The sequence below is a fragment of the Pyxicephalus adspersus genome, chromosome 8, assembly GCF_032062135.1.
Source record: "Pyxicephalus adspersus chromosome 8, UCB_Pads_2.0, whole genome shotgun sequence".
Lineage (NCBI taxonomy): Eukaryota > Metazoa > Chordata > Amphibia > Anura > Pyxicephalidae > Pyxicephalus > Pyxicephalus adspersus.
In genome coordinates this window covers 58,223,279-58,243,304 of record NC_092865.1, presented here as the reverse complement: position 1 = coordinate 58,243,304, position 20,026 = coordinate 58,223,279, and the positions used below count along the sequence as shown (strand labels likewise).

General features: G+C 37.8%; 1 protein-coding gene across 1 annotated transcript in view; it reads right to left on the bottom strand.

The window, feature by feature from the left end:
• PRICKLE2 (prickle planar cell polarity protein 2) overlaps positions 1-20,026 on the bottom strand; it is a 183,961-nt gene that overhangs the window by 154,491 nt on the left and 9,444 nt on the right. Inside the window, exon 2 of the mRNA XM_072420811.1 lies at positions 19,097-19,182. Coding sequence (XP_072276912.1) covers positions 19,097-19,182 — 86 coding nt within the window. The remainder of the gene's footprint in view (positions 1-19,096; positions 19,183-20,026) is intronic.

Here is a 20,026-nt window from a genome sequence, read left to right as displayed (position 1 = left end):
AGCACCTCTACTTGAAAGAAGAAGCCACAGGGCATGTCAGGAACACACAAGAGGGGCTGTCTCAGACGCCCTAGGATATTTTTGAAATCTATAGGTGAAGTTTTACTGTAGCAAGACAAACATATAAATCGTGTCCAGTCTTGTTCTATGCCCTCCTTCACCAGAACCAAATGATGGTGATAAAAAAAATATTTGTAAAATAATTTTACAAAATATATATTTGTGTACATCTTATTGAGGAAACTCAATGGGCATGGGCAGTAGGAATCCTTATTAGGGTGTATATGTATGTTAAACACTTTATATTGTAAAAGACCTTTACTGTGAAAATTGTGCTAAAATTTGCACGTGAATGACAAAATTCTAGTCGCCTGTATTGCTCATGGTCTCCCTGCAGATTATTTTTTTCCTATTACTGACTTACCTTGCCTTCCTCTGCCTTTGTGAAAGTAGCCATCTTGGTAAAAGGCAAGATATTTTCTTCTTCATGCTTTCTCACCCCCACCCCACCAGTGGCTGGTGATGTGATAACTGGTGGAGTAAGATGGAGGTACAGATCAGCAAAATGAATGTACCAAAATCAGGGATATCCTGGCACTACAGTTTGTAAATGTAGCTTCCTCTCCAGGAAGGAGAACAGTGAGAAGCACCATAATGGTATCATCAAATATAACTCCAAGACTTGTAAGATTGAAAGTAAGAAGGAGCAGTGCCTGAGATGATCCAACAATGCAGACATACTGCTTTAAGTCTCAAGATTTACAAAGGTACTCTCAGACTCCTAGGCACTCCTAGAGTACTTTTGGGGCAATTAGTCACAAAACATGTTTTTATATAAAAGCCTCTTCCATGCAAGTTTTCATCAGGTGACTTTGTGTCTTTGGACAATGGAAGAGGAAGAGGTATTGAGGTGTTGTTTGTTTTCTAGAGAATCTCACAAAGTTGGTTGGAAAAGCCATGTCATTCCACAAGTTTATTTCAAAGATTGCTCAGATTTACTAGCCCTCTTTGCTTACTTACCCCTCCTTGACGTTGGGGGACTACACCTATGTTTACACCCTCAAGCCTAAAATATTCTTTGGAGCAGGCAGTCCTAGCATGGTAACTTCTTAGGACCTGGAATGGAGGTGCACTCCTATACTAACTATATACTAACTATATGAACTTGAATATTTACACACTGGAAGAGGCCACCATCATCACAAAGAAGTACCTGAATATGGGAATTCTAACAAAAATGAGGTTATGAAACTAGGCAAAGAAGGATGGAATTTTTTAAGTGTGCTTACAATAAACATCTTAGGCACCTGTTGTCTAAATACGCATACATGATCTGGACTGAATGAGCAAAGGATAGATTTCAATGTTGATTTGTCTCTCAGAGTCAGTTTTGATTGCCCCTGGCTAATTATATAGGCAAACAAATCTTTTTTGATTCAAGAACAAAAGCAAAGTCAAAGCTGAACTGAGCCACAAATTTCATCCTATAGAGGGACCCCGTACACTGTAAAGTTAAAATGTTTATTTTGTCTGGGGAATAAAAGCAGCAAAGAGCAGATGGTTTGGGGAAAGAACACTAATCATTTATAACCTTTCAGAAATTTAAGTAGCCAGAACTCGTAAAGAGTGACTCCGATCTTGGCTACATCAACATGCTAAAGGGACTATTCTTTCTAGTTTTTCTCTTTCTATGTATCCCCGTGACCATAGTCATTGTGAAAACCTACATTTTAAGAGCAAGAGAATGAATGTTTTATTAGAAACACCTGTTCCAGTCTAATCTTTAGGAGGGTATTCACCTGACTTTGTAGAGCTCTCACTTTATGATGTGTCTACTGGCAAGGAAATCGACTGAATGAAACACAGAAGGAAAACTGGCAACCAAAATGCAAAAAGGGACCTTCCTCCAACAAAGATCATAGGTATCACAGCTTGGGTCCCTTGCTGCTCTGGCCAAATCATAACTGCTACGCCTAATAATGTCAACATCATAGTAGCTTTCACATTGTCAATTTGCACTCCTTGTTGGTACAATCTGTAACTCATTCAGGTGTCTTTGTTAATGCCAGACTCCAAAATCTTATAAAGAATGTGCAACCTGCCATAATTATCACTTTAAATTGTTTTTCTGCCCTTCTATATAACAAAGCTCAAAATTACAGACAGATGACAAAATCCCTTTGCCGTGGTTTTCGGTTAAATCACCGATGGATAACAATTAAACCCAAGCACTTATTAACTGCAAGAAAATACACGTCTAAATAAATTAAAGTATTATTGTATTAAAGAGCAACCACGCCCTTGTCTAACTTGATTGCCAGTCATTAGTATATGGTTTCCTATTTCAACACCTCTTCGTTTAGCTTTTCAGCTTTTATGATGTCACACTAGAAAGAAAATAGGTAGCCAGTGTTAGTTCCACAAACTCAACACAAACTGCACCTATTTTTCTGGGTCTTATTTGAAGAAACTAGATTAGTGTTTAATTAAATAGTATTTTAGCTTTGTGTGCAAAAATATTTTTTGACATTTATGGATACCAGTAATTTCCCTTAACAAAAAATAATCAATATGAGAAAAGACTCCAAATCAGCACCAGTCATTGCTCCTATTGGGTTGCTTGCAACCACTCTTAAACTTGAACCATATATGTGGAAAGTTTCATGCAAATTAAGTTTTGAAGGAACAGGAATCAAAAATACAGTACGGTATGTTTGTTATTGATTTCATATTACAGAGTTTTCTTAAATTGGGTCCTGTGCCATCCTGGTATCCGACTTTGTCCCGGTGCTTGGCACCCCCATCTTCTTTCTTCTTCTTTATCCGGCTTCTGCCTACATCACCTGATCTCGTACTGCGCAGGTGCGGGATCAGGTGATGTAGCCTGCAGTAAATGGGGGAAAAGAGTGCTCATCTCACTGCGAATGAGATCAGCATTTTTTCCCCCAATTAGGAAAAAAGCAGCCAGAAGTCTCCTGGGATGCACGACGTGAGTATCCCAGGAAGCTCTGCGCTCCCATTCTGTCTTTATCACCATTGTCGACTTTTTTATGTAAGGTAAAACACCTAAGAATTTGACTAATTGACAATTTCAGTACAGTTTACTGAAGAAATTGGATTGAAACTAGAAAAATATGGCAATTTCACTAAGTGTGATCATAATATTCCATCAAGTTACATTGATGAAATGTCTGTCCCATCCCCTTACCATTGAACAAACTAATTTCAACACTTAAATGCTTGGGATATCATTTCTAGCTTGATCCAAAGTATTTAAAATTGCAGTTTTACACGTACCCCTAGCATTATGCTGGCAATATACTCAAGCAATTTTCTTGCATATTCAGCTACTTTAAACTTTGGTTTCTATGGAAACCTTGAAACCAACAAAACTGAGGCTGTTTTATTGAACGTGGAAGCAAAGTACAGCATTTAGGGAAGCAAAATTGGATTATTTGAGCACTTGGATGAAGAATGACACATTCAAAAAACAGTTAGATCATTTTCAAAAATATCAGCTTTTTTTAATTTATTTAATTGCACAGCTAGAAGCAAAGACCAAGTAAAGGAACCATGCACTGTCCATCTTCCAGTAGGGATAGGGAAAGTAACCTGCCTAAAGACACAATGCATTGCAAGTCAACCACGGCCAAACCCTACATGTTAGAAAATCGCAACGTTAATACCAAGTCGGGGCTATAGCTTGTATTGTTTCACCTTAATGCACACACTTGGCCTGGAAATATCTGCCCTATACCTAACCTATGTATGTTCAGTCTGAAGTACTCATTTATTCCAGTCTGGAATTGCTAAAGCGGGTTGTGTGTAAAGCTGATCTCTAGCTCTACCTTCAGTCTTGGACAGTTGTACAGGCTGCTCTTGTTACTAAACTTGCTTTTTCTTATTTCCCTACACATTGTGGGCTTACCACTCTTTGCATTAGAAGCTGTAACAAGATATATGGAGCCCATCTCATTGGTCTGGCTTAGCTCAAAGACATCCAAAATGATCTACTATATTGCTCCCTAGGGCTCCTTACCCCTTCGTGTCATTCATTGAATTTTGATTCTTGCAATTAAGGTTCAGCATCACACGTGGGTATTATGTGGGCATGCAAACACTAGGAGAGCCCACTTATCCACACCCAGACATCTAGATGTTAAATATTTGCAAAACTCCTTTAATTGGCCAGTCCATGGCCTGCATCAATGCTATAGGCTCTTTAGAGAAATAATAAGGCTAAATGCTGCGATGTGTTCAGGAAGCCAAATATGGCACCCTGCGCGCCCCTTCTTTTTGCTAATATCTGCCCATATTGCAAGGAGAAATATGGAGACTTAGCATTGACATTTTTCAGTTCTAAAAAAAAGAATGGAAGTATAATAATGAAACAGGGAATAAGTAGAAGGGGTAAAAGGTGAAACCAGGGAAAGCAAAATATAAACAGATTTAACTTCAGCCTTAAAGCTTCAATAAGTGTGATTACTGAGCTGCACTTTTGCAGATCATTATGAAATGCACATTAGATGCCCGCTGTAGTTTTCTAAATGCCTGCTGAATGAACAAACCTTTAGATTAGTGTTTGCAAGCTGAAAAACACCTGTGTGTAATTGGGCTTACTTACTGATACATAAAAGGTGACTTTCAAAGTAAACCATCAAGCAAGAGTTGGCCATGCTAGAAGGTATGTGCCTAGCGTGTAAATCACATTTATTTATGTATTTCTTTTCCTTGTTCTTTTGATGTTATGAAACTTTCAGCCGGGGTCTCAACTAGCAAAATTGTGGGAGTTCTGTCTATAGACTTTGAAGATGTTCCAAGCTTTAAGCTCACCATACATTAGGAGTCGTAGCAGTTATGATATGGGCAGAGCAGCAAGGGACCCAATTTTTAATACCAATGATCTTTGATGCAGGAGGATCCCTTTTTCATGTTGGTTACCATTGGGAATATAAATGGAAATAGGCACCAGTATGCTGAGGCTTTTCATAGCTATACCTCACCAATACCAGTTAAAATGCAATTTGTATTAGTATCAGAGTAAAACTTTAGCATGCAAAACATAGAAATCAACATTATTGCTGCATAAAACTCACCATACACCAAAAATCTGAATATACAATTTTCTTTAGGTATACCAAAAGGGGTAGTGCAAAGGCCAGTCTAACTGGAAACAAATTGTTTGGATATTTTAGGTAGGTGACAATATAGATATGGTAGATTGTATAATATATTGTTTATGGTAGGCCATAGATTCCATATGTCTCTTGGACCAGGATTCTAGTATTAGACAAATGGAGGTCACAGTAGCATAGGAGCTACACTAACTTTCCTCCATTCCTCCAATTCCCACTGGGCAGCTTCGCTTGTAGATACCCCTGGAATTCGACAAGCAGTTGACAATCCAGACAATATCCTTACAATAAGGCAGATGTGCTGCAATACATCATGATAATGACGATAAGTTACTTTCCATTTACTGCAAATTGCGGCCACATGTACCGTAGATTAAACAGCAATGTTTGACGGACTTCGCTCTTCCCTGTTTAGAGCTGATAAACTTCTCAGCATAAATGAATCAATTAGTTATTCAACACTTAAGCCCTTCCGTTCAACCTCAAGTGGCTGAAGTTGAATAACTTACGACTCTTCAAACGTACGGGACTTTATCGCTTAGAAACGAGAATGCACTCCACCCATTCTATTATAGAAGCAGAGAAAACATAGAGAGCTCAGACTTTGGAAGAGGGCCAAAGACGACTGGCCAAACACTTCAACGGGCTTCCTGACATAGTTCTGCACCTGTTTCAGAAAAGGAATGAGAAGCCCTTACCCAAGCTTCCACAAGGAACAAAAACTCTGTCTTCTGGTTTACAAAGAGCCTCCTCCTCTTTCCCAGTGGGGAAATAGTTTCACTTACATGATTTACAAGACTCACAGAAGTCACAGTCTTTGTTATCAGAAAAGAAAAGAGTCCAGACCGTTTTATTGGTAGACAGAGTTTACAGAAGCCAGTCTATTTTATACGTAGGGTTGGCCATAGTTGCACTGATCAGTTGAAGATCTGCTCATTCATTTAAACCAGAGGAAACTTTTGTTTGTTGTATAACAATATGGTTTAAGAGTCTGATGATGCTGAATTTGATTTTAAATGGTTTGTGCATCACATGACAGCCTAATCTAGGTTAAAGATATTTTATTAGACAAATCAGTTCACACACACACATATATATACACAATATATATATATATATATATATTTATATTGTATGTTAAAGTTTGGCATTCACTCAAGGATGAATGTGGTGAATATTAAAAACCAGTGAGCAGCATTGGGACTTATCAATAGGTTTTAGTTATTTTATTGCCCAGTTAGCAGGATGGTGTTATGTTTTGGGTCAATTTTTACTGCTTAATAACTTAAAGCCCATGTCACATGGATAATATTATCAGCTGAGAATGACCATGGTACACCACCAGTTCCTATCTGTCTAGATAAATATGACCTGTAGCATGCTACAAATACAAAGAAAATAGAAATTTGTATCTTTTATAAATCTCCTCTACAAAATTGCTGACAATTGCAAACAGTTCACTTACTTTTTTCTATGGCGTCGTCTCCCCATTAGCTAAAACTGCAAATGTTGTTTCCTCATTTGCAACTGAAATTTGCCAGTTTTCTAGGCCAGTGACAGGTAATTCCTAGGTGATCATGCTGCTGGTGATGTATTGTAGAATCATCTATCAGCTGTTTATTTATCTGCCTTAAAGTTGAACCAGACCTTTAAAGTGAACCTGACGTTGTATAAAACACCCGTGCATTATAAGGTTGCCCATAAAAAAACTGTATAGGGGGCACCAATGACTCCTTTCCGGGCATTATTACAATGTAGGTTAGTAGGGTTTTAAATAAAAAACATCCAAAATAACCAGATTACAACATTTTTGTCTGTCTTAAAATAAGGCCTGCTCAATCTAGCAGTGTAAACTTACAGTTTCAGAAAATAAAAGTAGCCCAGGGGGTCTTTGCCCCTGGATCATTGTATCCCAATGCATTTTTATTGTTTCTGGTAATTGGCTGTTAATATATAAACCTAATAGCTTACTTCACACAGCAAGAATAAGTGTTGTCCTTATAACCCAACAGCCTTTTCCCAACAATACTGTATAATCAGGAATTAGACACAAAGCACCATTCACACGTTGATCCTGGTACTAATGAATGCATTTAGGACTCAATTGAGATTCTCTATAGCAGATTAGCTGCCTGTTACAAGAAACTTGCTTCAAAAAATAAACTTTGCCCTAATCCGCAAACCCCTTTCACAAGCCCAGCACTGTGTTAACAGTACAACACTGAATAATATTGCTCAAAAGGTTTGCTAACAGTGGCTGAGCTTGAACAAACAGTTTAACTGGATGGTTAAAGTATTACTGTGTTAAAGAGACACACCAGTAGAAAAAAACAAAAACATTTTGCAAGCCATTATAAGAGCCACTATGAACATTTTTATTTTTCTGTGCACTGAGTTCATGGTTATGTCACGTTCCTATTCTTCATCTTTACTATAAGCCTGAGACTCCCATTTTCTACTGCTTCAATGGTTTATGCAAGTTAGCTTAACTCTTTGAATGCTGAAAAGTTTATAATGGGTCAAAACCACAACCCCAGTCTGACAGAATATTATGGGCCTAATTTATTAAAGCTCTCCAAGGCTGAAGAGGATATACTTTCTTCAGTGAAGCTGGGTGATTCAGCAAACCTGGAGTGGATTTGGTCCAGGATTCAAAACAGTTGCTGTCAAATTGCCAATGAGTTTGAAAAAATCCATTCCAGGTTTGCTAAAACAACAAGCCTCACTGATGAAATTGTATTCAATCCAGCCTTGGATAGCTTTAAAAAATCAGGCCCTATATGTGTTGGCAATAGAAGAGGCTTCAGAAAAGACCTAAATTGGGTTCTTTATTTTGCCAATCGAGCAGCCGTAGTGGCATACTTGATCTAAAATTCCCATTGTTATCCATGGGATGGTGGAAATGTGAAATACAGAGATACAGATAACTTTCTTAGTAAAGACCAAGGGTCATTTCAGACTCACAGGCTCAATCGTTGCCCCAGCCATTCCCATTTTAGTGAATGAGAACAGTTGGGAACCATTTTATGATGCATTTGTAATGGATCGTGGGGCAGTTCCAAAAAAGTGAAAAGTTAATGTCCCCCAGGCACAGAGCAGCAGTTTGCTATGCCTGAGAATGGCTATCACATGATTTTCCACCACCAAATATGAGTCTAAGGTCAGGTACACACGTGCAAAAATTGTCGTTAGGAAACTAATCAACGATTATTCACCATTATTTTGAATGACCATAGAGTGCACAATTCTGTACATGCTCTAAAGATACGATCGTTCAAATATAATCCACCAATACACCAATGTACACACACTAGATACGAAGTGACCTGTACCAGAAAAAGTGTACCGCAGAACAACCCACGATCACTGAACGACCGTACACACAATGGATTCTGAACATTCATCACCCAAATGGATCCGCCAGTATGGTTGTTTGTTTCCAGCGACATTGCTCGTTTGTTGGTGTCGTTGTGCAATTTTTTTGTCAACAATTTTCGAATGATCCTCAATATTCTTTGTTTCCAATGATAATTATTGCATGCGTGTACGTAGCTTAAGGCCAAGTTTACATATCCAGTAAACTACATTGGTTCACCGTTGTTTAAAGGAACCATGACTGTAAAACAACATAGATGCTTTCTTGAAATTGAAATGAATGAGAATGGTTGAAAGCTCTACTTTTGCATGTGTTTCAAGTGGTGACGTTGGGTTTAATTTTTTGAGACACTACATGCAGCGTCCGAGGTTGGTCAGCTGCAGAACCACTTCCATATATATACTTGCATGGGAGAGCTTTCCAACTGCATTGCAAGTGGTTAAAAGTGTACTGGAAGACAACAGATAACCCATGATTTTGCATTTGTGTTAGGAAAACAGCACCATAACTGCTTACTAGACTGTTTTAGCTTATTCTAATGAATGCACGTCAATACCTCACTGCTCCAGGCTGCATACTGGTTGAAACTGTGAGTATAGAATGTCAACCACACATCTGAACATAAACCTAAATCCTTTTGACATTAGATTGACGTTACTATATAAATGTGCCACATAAGAGCAGCAAAATCTAAAAAGTAAGAGTAGTCATTAGAGCAAGAAGTGATGGAAAATCATCCAGGGTATCTTGTGACAGATCTTGAAGAAAGGAAGTCCTCTCATATATCTCCTTTAAATTTTAATTTAAATAACTTGGTGGCAACTAAGGCAATATATATAAGAATTGTGCCAATATAGGAATTATGCCAATGACCTACCAAATTTACGCATGCCACATCCCAAAATGGACCAATAATTATACCATGAGAGATGGGATTTGAAAGGCATATGGAAATGCAAATAATTTAAAGAATTAAAAGACATTTAATCAATTCAATAGAATTATTTGCATTTCCATATTCAAAGTCTGGACTCTCATGTTTTATTTGTAAAAGTCTTCAAAGCATCACATATTTGCCTTAATATAAAGTATAGTAAGATCCACCAAGCAGAGCGACCCAATCATTCAGAATAGAGTGTTTTCAGAGTGCCCAGCCTGAATAAATTGAAAGAACGATAGAAAAGAGCGGGGAAAAAAAAGCAAGGCTTTTGTAGTGCATTACTTTTTATCTTAAAAACTGAAATTGTATTAGTTAAATTAATGCTATACACTAAACTGAGTACTCCTGTGCTAGACCTAAGTTAACATGGGTTCACTGTCTTGAACAATTATAAAATGGTCAAAGCGCATTAGATAACATAGATAACAACAAATCTTGTTCGCGTTCCAACGCGTTTCGCCCTGTGGGGCTTCTTCAGGGGATTGGGGGACCCTAGGAGCTATGACAATACATACAGTAATTAATATAGAGCAATAATATTAGGTTATAGAATGATACAGTAATCAACATATTGCTATAATATAGAAGGCCTACTTGCTATTATTGCTGAGACTTTGTTTGACCAAAACAGTGTATAGCATTAATTTAATTAATAAAATTTCAGTTTTTAAGATAAAAAGTTGTGTCCTACAAAAGCCTGTCTTATCCCCTTTCTTTTCTATCGCCTTTATATAAAGGATTACATGCAATTACACCTAGACGTTTAAATATGACTTTTCTAGTTACTAGCTAAATATGCATATGACCTAAACAGAAATTCTTTAAGTTTCAGGGTTTTGGATGCTGGGCAGGCTAATTCCTTGCAAAAAAAGCTTGCAGAACAAAAGGGTGGTAATACATCACCATTTATGGGCTGGCAGTTCTTAGTAATTACATTAGGAAGAGGTTATAAATTGTCTTCTCCATTCTTCACACAGACCACTTTTACTGGCTCCCAGTCAGCAGGACATTATGCAAAATACTTTGTAATGACTATTCACATAGCTCAACTCCCCAGAGGCTTTAACTGTTAGCTTGTTAACACAAGACTCAGTGTAATGCAGATTTGATGAGACAGAAAGCCCAGTTACCTATGATAAAGGCAGCCATTTTCATTGTATTGGGTTTCAGCTGAGTACACAAAATAACCTTTCGCCAACAACTGTGGTCTGCAGTCCTGCACAGCATGAACTGGATACTGTAGCTACAAGTCAGTACTGTTGACAGCAACATCTTCCAATAAAGAAGAACTAAACACATTACTTTGTAAACATTTTTTAAAAAAGACCTACAAAATGTGGTGATCACATGACTAAGAGTTTGGAATGTCACCCCTTCAGCTGTGATCATGTGCCCAAAGTTGGTTAAGTGACCACTACTGCTGGGGAAGTTTAATATAAAATTCTGCTTGTCAACAGAGATCAACAAAACAAATAACCAGACCTTCAGTTTTTTATTAGTGTTTAAGGGAACCTGGAACAGCACTTCTCCATGAATAGTAAATAATCTTTTCCATTACTCTAGCCAACCTAGACCTATGGTAACATTAGATTACAAGTCCAGTTCAAGATTTGCACTATGACAAACACAAAAGACAAAGTATGCAGCTATTGCAGCACTAGAAACAAAAATACTGCATCTTCTTATTTGGGGGCTTTAATGTTGCATTGCAACCATTTTTCCAAGAATGCTTACGGTGAGGAAGAACATAATATGGATGCCCTTCCAAACCATTATCATGCTGCTGACACTCTAATGACCCCATCAATCAAACACACAAAGGACCGGACAGGTTCACTGTTATTAAACTAATAATGTTTAGCTCTCTATCACAGTCTCCAAAAGGGCAGGTCCCTTGACTGGAAGCATTCAAAGCCAACAATAAGACATTTAGGAAAAGGAGGAGGAAACTTGCAGACAATGTTTCCTTCAATTGAAATAATACTGATCCAGCATTAGAACATAGATGGGAAATTTTAACACAGCTTGGCGATAAGTGTACGAAACTTCATATATAAAAGTTGGTGTTGCCTCATTTTGCCAACAATTTGTGTTACACCACACTAACCAGCCTGTCTTTTTAGTGTTGAGTTATTCAAGCAAAGGAAAAACAATTCCCATTCTCATGATCTGATTGGCAGTAATGATAATGTCAACTATACATATAGATGCCAATGAAAATGGCAATGCATTACAAGTATGCAAAGGCTGGAAAGTTTTTTCCTTTAGGAAACCCCTACATAGCCTGAGCTCACCCAATGGTCATATGTAAAACTCAAGTCTACTTGATCACCATCAAAGATAGAGGGCCCGCAATTCAGGATATCCAAGAGAATAGATGTGCCAGCTTCTGAGGGAAAGGTAGGTAGAAGTCCCCTTTATGGGTCCCATCGATGAAGACAAGCATTCAACCCTTGCAGCGCGGGTAGCCCTACTTCTTCAATTGAAATGTGTTGAAAAGCAAAGCTAAAGCAATCATGGGGTCTGCCCAACTTCTTTCGATGGAAAGCTATAGGCATGTGTTGACCTCAAAATTCATACCTTTACTAGGGAGTGTTTGAAGCCAGGGGAGACTAAACCTAAGGATGCCAAAACACTTAAATGTCCATAGTGTGGGCACAAATATACTTTAGGCTCTGCCATCCAACTATACTACAAAGTAATATTATCTAATTACAAAATTAAGCAGACTTAAATTGAAAGACTTGAAATCAGTTAACTACAGCCTTGAAGGCTTTCGAATGCTTAATATAAATGTAGGAGGCACAATGTCCTACACAACCACAGGCAAGAACAATGATCCTGTCAGCAAGTCGTGTTTTTACAATATGTAAATGCTATAACAACTGTACTTCTGGTAAATGAATGTAATTAAAAGCAAGTTGGTGACACAATACAGAATGAATAGGGGCAGTGCAACCTGTGAAGAAGGAATAGTAACTTTACTTACTGCCCCATTAGTGCCTCTTCAATACCTGTATACGTAAGATTCCATTGTCTGATAACTACCAATTTGACCAGTATAGCTGGCCTCTATTCACTTAGATATGTGAAAGACTATAGCAATGTGCATTCTATATGTTACACAGTATTAGAGATGGACGTTCAATGAAGTATTTAAAGCTAACCTTCCAGTTGAAGTACAGGGTTTACTACAGGGTCAAAACATCTAAAAGTTTATGATTTATATACTGGCAGTAGCGTTTACTGATACAGGCTGTTGGAAAGGTAGGTATAGTGCTTAATCTTTACTTTTGGGTCTGTAGCACTCCTTTGTTATAGTCAGGTCTCTTAAGGTTTATGCGGGTAATCTTGCGCAATCTGGATAGTTCAAGAATTAGTTCTCTGCAGGGAATGATGGTTTTCTACCTTCTTTTGCAGTGGAAGAACCGAGCTTTAGAAAGGTAGCCAATTATTGCCCTGGTACATTTTGGGCCTTTGATAATGTTAAAAGCCTCTTTAGGTGGGCTTCCAACACAACATAAATATGTAGAGAACTGAATTGGAAGGGCATTCACCATGTATTAAAGCTAGGATATCAGGGCAGGACAGCTCTGCTGCCCCTGAGCGAGTGAGTCCAATCTCAATTGGTAAGGACTTAGAGAGGAGAAGCTAAAGGATTGGACCCTGAAGAGCTGTATTTAGGACCAGATCCAAATGGTGCTAATTTAGTGACAAGGGAACCCACTCCAGAGGAGGAATGCTCCTCTCCAACTTCATTATGGATTTATTTGCTGTTGGCATAAGGTCAGCTGTTAATGTTGACATTTTTGGAATGTTTTGGGCATGTGAACTGCAGCTATCTTGACACTTTGCTACCCTATACCTCCCTCTGTATGTGTTGAGTTACAATAAACCTCTAAAAACTGATTTCAACTACTTTTTGAGCTTTTTATGCCACACTGCTAGAGGGGAACCAGGTATAGACTGGTCACCCCTATGGGGTGGGGTGAATGCTGCAGACCCGTTAACAACATGTCTCGCCTAGAGTTATCTCTTTTACAAATGATAACAATGTTTAAATATGTTACCAGATTATCACTGGGTCACAATATGTCTTGTATATAGGGATTTTGTTCTAGAACCTGTAAGTGAAACTAAAACCGCAGCAGAGAAAGATGAGATGCCATTCCCTGAAGGACAGGATGCTGCTATGTGGAATAGTTGTGCAAATCTCAGAAACCTTTTGCCAAAAAATAGCATTTTGTTAAATCCTTTGTCTGGGGAAATTACTTGTTAACTCCTGTCACTTTACTAGTGAAAGTCAAAAAAATATTTATTTATTAGAAACTTCCAGTGCATTTGGGGGGTACAAGGGACCTGGCAAATCAAAGGTCTGAACTACGATTTGAGGTCAGTGTAAAAAGCAATTGAAGGTGCTATATTAACACCTCTTTTAGCTCGAGCTTGAGTTTGACTTTAGCTTTACATAAAGGGCCTGATTTAATGAATCTCTCTAAGGCTGGAAGGGATGCACTTTTATTAGAGAAGCTGGGTGATCCAGCAAACCAGGAATGGATCTGGTCCAGAGTTGGAAACATTTGCTAACAAATAGAAAATGACTTTGCTAACAATAGCAAATCAATTCCAGGTTTGCTGGATTTGCTGGATGGTTTCACTGATAAAAGTGTATACTTTAATAAATCAGGCCCTTATTGTGCTCATTCTGTATACCATACGTGCATAAGTTTGCCACTTTTCCCCCCACTAACAGAGCTTGTTTATCCAGTTGTTGTTCTGCTTCTCCTTTTATACACTAACATCAGCTAACATAGAACAATAGGCTGCATAGAAGAGTCAAACCATTGTCAAATATCTTCAATACTGTAGGAATATTTGCATAAACAGAAAGTAACCTTAGGTTTTAATTTACATAGTTATAAAAAAAGCTAGAAGATAAAACTGGCATTCCATTGTTTGTTACCTAGAGACATAACACTCAATTTGGCATCTGATCAGATTTAAAACAAACCTACGGTAAGTATAATACAAAGCGTTACCACACTGATCATGACAAGGCAGTATGGATCTTTACAGCTATTTCCTTTTCTTGCATAATAACAAACCATGAAAGTGGAAAATGCCAAGGTCTGCCATTAAAACTGCTCACTGTCGTAAAACCAAGATGGTCTCAGTGAATGAATGCTCTTCAGCTTCAGTGGCTGATTGCATTTGTTGGAAGCAGGCCGACTGCACTGCCCAAGTGTTTAATACCCGTGAAAAATAGAAAGGGGCTTTTGTGATGACGTTACAAAGCTACTTTTTATTCTATGAAAAAGAAATCATAGCAAAGGAACTGTTATCCAAAAAATATTCTGCAGAATTACTGAATGTTTCAATACTTTTAAATACTTTGAGGTATATGTTTAGTAGATGTTTAAATACTTAAACATATACTTTGAGGTTATGTGACAATTTAGCAGTTTTTCTTTTAAAAGAAGGACCAGAGGCATGCAGCATTTATCTGTCCTGCTTTCCTCCGTTGCCTGATCCATTACTAAACTGCCCAATATTCCAATGTAAGCTTTAACATGCAAAAACCAATACATGCTGCCTTTGCACCCACCCCATGCAACAGCCCCCAGGCATGGTGGCTGGCTTTTTAGTCATTGAGTTTTAAATTGTGGAGAAACAGGGTACAGATGTCCAGGTAAAGCACAGGTTCTCTTTGGAAAGGTAATAAGGCAAATATTGCCAGTTTCCTAGTCAGCATAGGCACACAGTTATCAATTATATCTAAAATTGTCGTTTTAAAATAAGAATGACATCATCTAACTGAAATTAAAGTACCCCAAACTCCCCTTGGTGTCAGAACTTACCCTATCCAATGCCTTCCCCACAGTGATGTTTAAATACAACCAGTTACACCACTTCTTTGCAATGCCATTGGAATGCTGTCTTAACTGTTAAGTGTTAACTGGTATAACCCATAGAAGTCCATAGGTTCTAGGCATCTGGTAGAAGAAGCCTGAAAGGTTGGAGGCAGCCATCACAGTCTAAAATGACTGGACAGGGTACACATACTACATAAGAACGGACCAATTGCTGCAGAGAAGGGGGGTTAAATTAGCTCAACTGGAGGTGGGGAAAAAACTATGCAAACTTTTTTAAAAAAAATGTTTTTGAAAGATTCTTTACCTTTAAAGTAGCAAAATACTTAACATACTAGACCTAAAGTAAATAGATGTACAGAAAGGGGCTCTGAATGAATCTGAAAGAGATAATCCAGGGAGGTCTATGAGAAACAGAAAATGGTTTTTTTTGCAGTAAGTATCAGCAAAAAAGTTGCAGGTGTTTTGCAATATTACTAAATGATGTGACAGGTGATTTTTATGGAATGTGTTGTATGCTTACCTATGTCAACAAACCATTTATATAAAATTGTGTAAACCACACATATTTATTTTCCATACCTCTTTTTTTTATACATAGAATGTAAAGATAAAACAGGTGTGGGTAGGAGTCCAGAGGTGACAACTATAGTGCAGGATTGTAGGATGGCGTTTTCAGACTTGTCAGTCCAGTGTAGACTTTACTGATTGCGACTCAACAAAAAGCTATAACTAATGGCATCTAGCTTATATGACTTTTTTAATATATTTTTATGCACAGATGACTCAACCACAGGACTCAGGTGCCCAATGAAGGGTAAATACAACTTCATTTTAATTAACTTGTGTTTAGGTAACTCATAAGTGCAACCCACCTGGTAATATACTTATCATTCCAGCCTACCCACAGACATATATTGTTTGAATTGAAAAAAATATTATTGTTCCAAATTCACATCTATGCTGGGTCCCTATTCTTTACTATCAGTACTGCTCTGGAAGGCCGGAGGCCATCATGAGCACGGCTCATCTCTAGGAATGAACGTAGCATTGGCATATGTATACTGTAGTAAATGGAGACTGTGACTTTTCACTACATAGGCTGAGCCACCAGGACAGACAGCAAAGATTGTAGAAGAGATCTTCTACCATTGGCACCTTCTTCCTGGATCTGAGTCAGATGATGTCCCCTGTCAGAGCCAATCAAAGAAAGACAATAGTAGAAGATCCCTTTTGTGGCATCAATAAATGAGGAGTACTGTTCTGGAAGGTGGCAGAACTCTGATATGAAGAGGGGCACTCTGATGTGAAGTAGGAAACTCCCATGTACATGTCTGGTATAAAGGAAGGACTCTGATTTAAAGGGGGAATGTGAGAAAGGAGTGAGCTCTATTATAAAGGGAGGTACCAGATTTGAAGGGTTGTCCAAATGTAAATGGAAGAATTTGGAATGTACAGAGGTGCACCTAATGTGAAAGAACCATATGGTAGGAGCCGTATGAAAACGTAGCACTGGAGCCCACAGATCTATAGCTAGGCCACCATCAAAAGTTCAAAAGTTGAGTTTTTGCCGAAAAGAGGGGGCCCAATTCCGCATCCCAAGGCCCATAGGTCTGTAACTATGCTACTGCTTACTTTTTGTTTTGGGGACAACACCAAAATATGTGAATAGTGCAGAAGAATATTTGTTTAACTTCTAGTGCTTTTAGGATGTGTTACCCCCAAAACATGTTGAAAGTTTTTGCGATTATGAATAAATATTTAGTGGTACATACCCAGAACCACTTGAGTCCTCTCTGGAGAAAAGAGACCAAACATTTCTTAGAATCTAAAGAAAAGTTTGTCGTTGAACATTTCTTTTAATGCAAACTTTTAATACCCTAAATGACAAACCTTTTCTTTGGAAATTTCGTCTTTTATTACTTTTTAAGTTCATAATTCTTTGACCAAACCTAGAAAAGTACACACATAGAACAGAGCCTATCTATAATTAAGAAAGGTGCAGAAAGCTTCTCAACCTCTTGGCATAAAACAATGCAATCCAGACACAGAATTGATGAATTATGCAATACAAAGTCTGAATTCATTGGTACTTTAATCCCAAATGCCAAGTTCTTGCCCAAAGCACAAAAGTTTTAGATCTGATGGTCACTTTAGGAGAAGTACAAAAGAAATAAAACATTTGCAACTTCTGAAACAAAGTTATTTTTTTCAGGCATTAATAGATAAAAAGTCCACCTAAAACTAATATTTTAGTTACTGGTAAATGAGCTCAAAATAATAATTCCACTGTCTGGCACCTGCTGAAAACTGAAGAATAAGTCCTGGATACACAGGCATTTTAAAGTGCTAATTATTACATCTGTTTGTTTTGTTCATCTCATTCTTTGGATTTCAGTTTTCTGTTTTCATGAAGCTCTGTACAACACCCTGCCTGTCCTTCCAGAATAGAGCACCCAATTATATGGCCTTATTTTTGCACTTTTATACTTTTGTGCGTTGGATGTCACATCTACTTCTGTGTACTCTCACTATTTCTCCTATTGGTCATTACTGTGTCCTGTTGAAACATAGGGCAGGCAGATGGAACCAATGTGCCCAGCGGAGGATGCTGTAGATTCCATGGAAGGATCACAGCTTGTGAAAAAGTATGTGCCACCCTTCCGTCTTCTTTTGCTGGAGAAATGGAGTTTATTTAAATCCCTTTAGTGCATGCTACCTACTCAGAATGAATTACCCATATCATTCATAGATATACTGTTTTTCCATTTTAAGGGCCTAAAATTTTTTTGCATCACTATTTTATAACATACAAGTTTTCTTTTATGAATAACAATACATTGATTTTTAATATGACCAAAAACAAAGTGTTTGCTCACATTTTATTACCACATAGTCAGACAAAAGATACCTACAAACATTAAATCACTGCTGTTTAAAACAGATACCTCCAATCAGATCAATCTTGTAAAAAGAATAGGTCAATTTTTATACCAAGACTGCGATCGAGGAATTCTGCACAGGACGTATAAATGCAAGACCGGTGACTGAAATAATTTATGATCATGCTGAGAAGGTCCCAAGGAACAACTAAAGGACAGAATGATCATCCAATTGTTTTCTTACATCTATGAGTAAATAAATCGAGAATAGTATCTCCTGCATTTACTTTAATACTCACCTGATATGGGTTTTTTCCCCTGACCCCTGCTGCATGCAAAACTTGCTGGACTTATACTGTATATCTCAAACAATCCAAGCCAATGGAATACTAACTAAGGTTTTCACTGCCAATCTCTATTGTATTGAAGAAAGCCTATTGCCTGATAAATCCTATTCATCTAGGAATGTTTCCAGGTCTGCCACTATGGTTCAGTACGCTGATCAATACGCCATTACTGTGTCCTTTGCTAACCTATGGTGCAATAGCATGAACCACAGAGTACAGTGGGTTGACCAGGAATCCAACACTCCTGGAAGTGTCAGAATTTGAATATCCTTAGGGGACAGTTTCTTTTCAACAAATGGAAGTGCGGAGGGTGGAAGAGGTGAAAATTAACAATCTTTATAACAGAATACACTTTTTTGCACATTTAACAAATGTTTTACAAATTTACTAACATGGAGATCTCATTACTGCTCTTCTCCAGGACGGTAGATAACGTCAGCAGGGCACAACCTCACCATCTGTTTACAATAACTATATGTACTGCACCCAAAATATTTTGTACATCTGAGTCAAAATCATCCTGTAGGACAACTAAAGAATTCCTACCTCCACCGATGCAAGGCCAATCCTGGACAACGATCGCCACAGGCATTACATGGCTGTCCTCGTTCCGGTTCAGAAAATGGTGTAATCTGACAAGGAAAAACAGTTTTCTTTTATTTTGAGTATAAAAACGAACAAGTACAAATCAGAGTTTTCATGGTTATATATATATATATATATATATATATATATATATATATATATATACATACAAGAATAACATAACAAAAGTGAAACTTTCAGACACATCTGTACAGTTCTAACTTGGACAATACAATTTAAAAAAAAGTAAACACAGTACATTGTTCAAATATAGATTTTTGGGTGTATTCTTCTGTCTGCAATACTGTGATTCACAACTCCCTGCCACATGGAACAGCCTGGGGGATCACTCCACCATTTCTTGTCCACAGCTTCTTGTGTCAGCTCATTGACAGATTTATTACAAATTTAATTGTTCAATGAGCAGAATACAGATTCAGGAAATACAGATTAGGTCAGCCTATTTAGAGAAGTAGATAGTTTTATATATACATATGTATATTTTTAAGTATAATATCTATAGGGTATACATATATGAAGCAGTGAAAGTGGCATTAATCAAACATTCTCTGCAATAAATTATTTTCTGTCAAATAAAGCACAGGCACCAGTAAGATACAGCTGCAGTGAAAGTTTAGTAAATGCCCCATGTTGCACTGATGTGTAAATATAGTTTTTAAAGTCAGTGGAGGATATAGCCAACAGTGGGCACCTGTGCAGAACTGACTAAGCAATGTACGGGGCCCTTGCGCAGTGGCACACTTTGCACCTCTCTATGTTTGCCCCTGCCTAAAGTGTATGTAGAGGCATTTTTTATTTTAGTCTTGGATAAGGTTATAACTTAGTTTATAAAGTTGGACCCTTAGTCACCATCAGGACAGCCATCAGGGA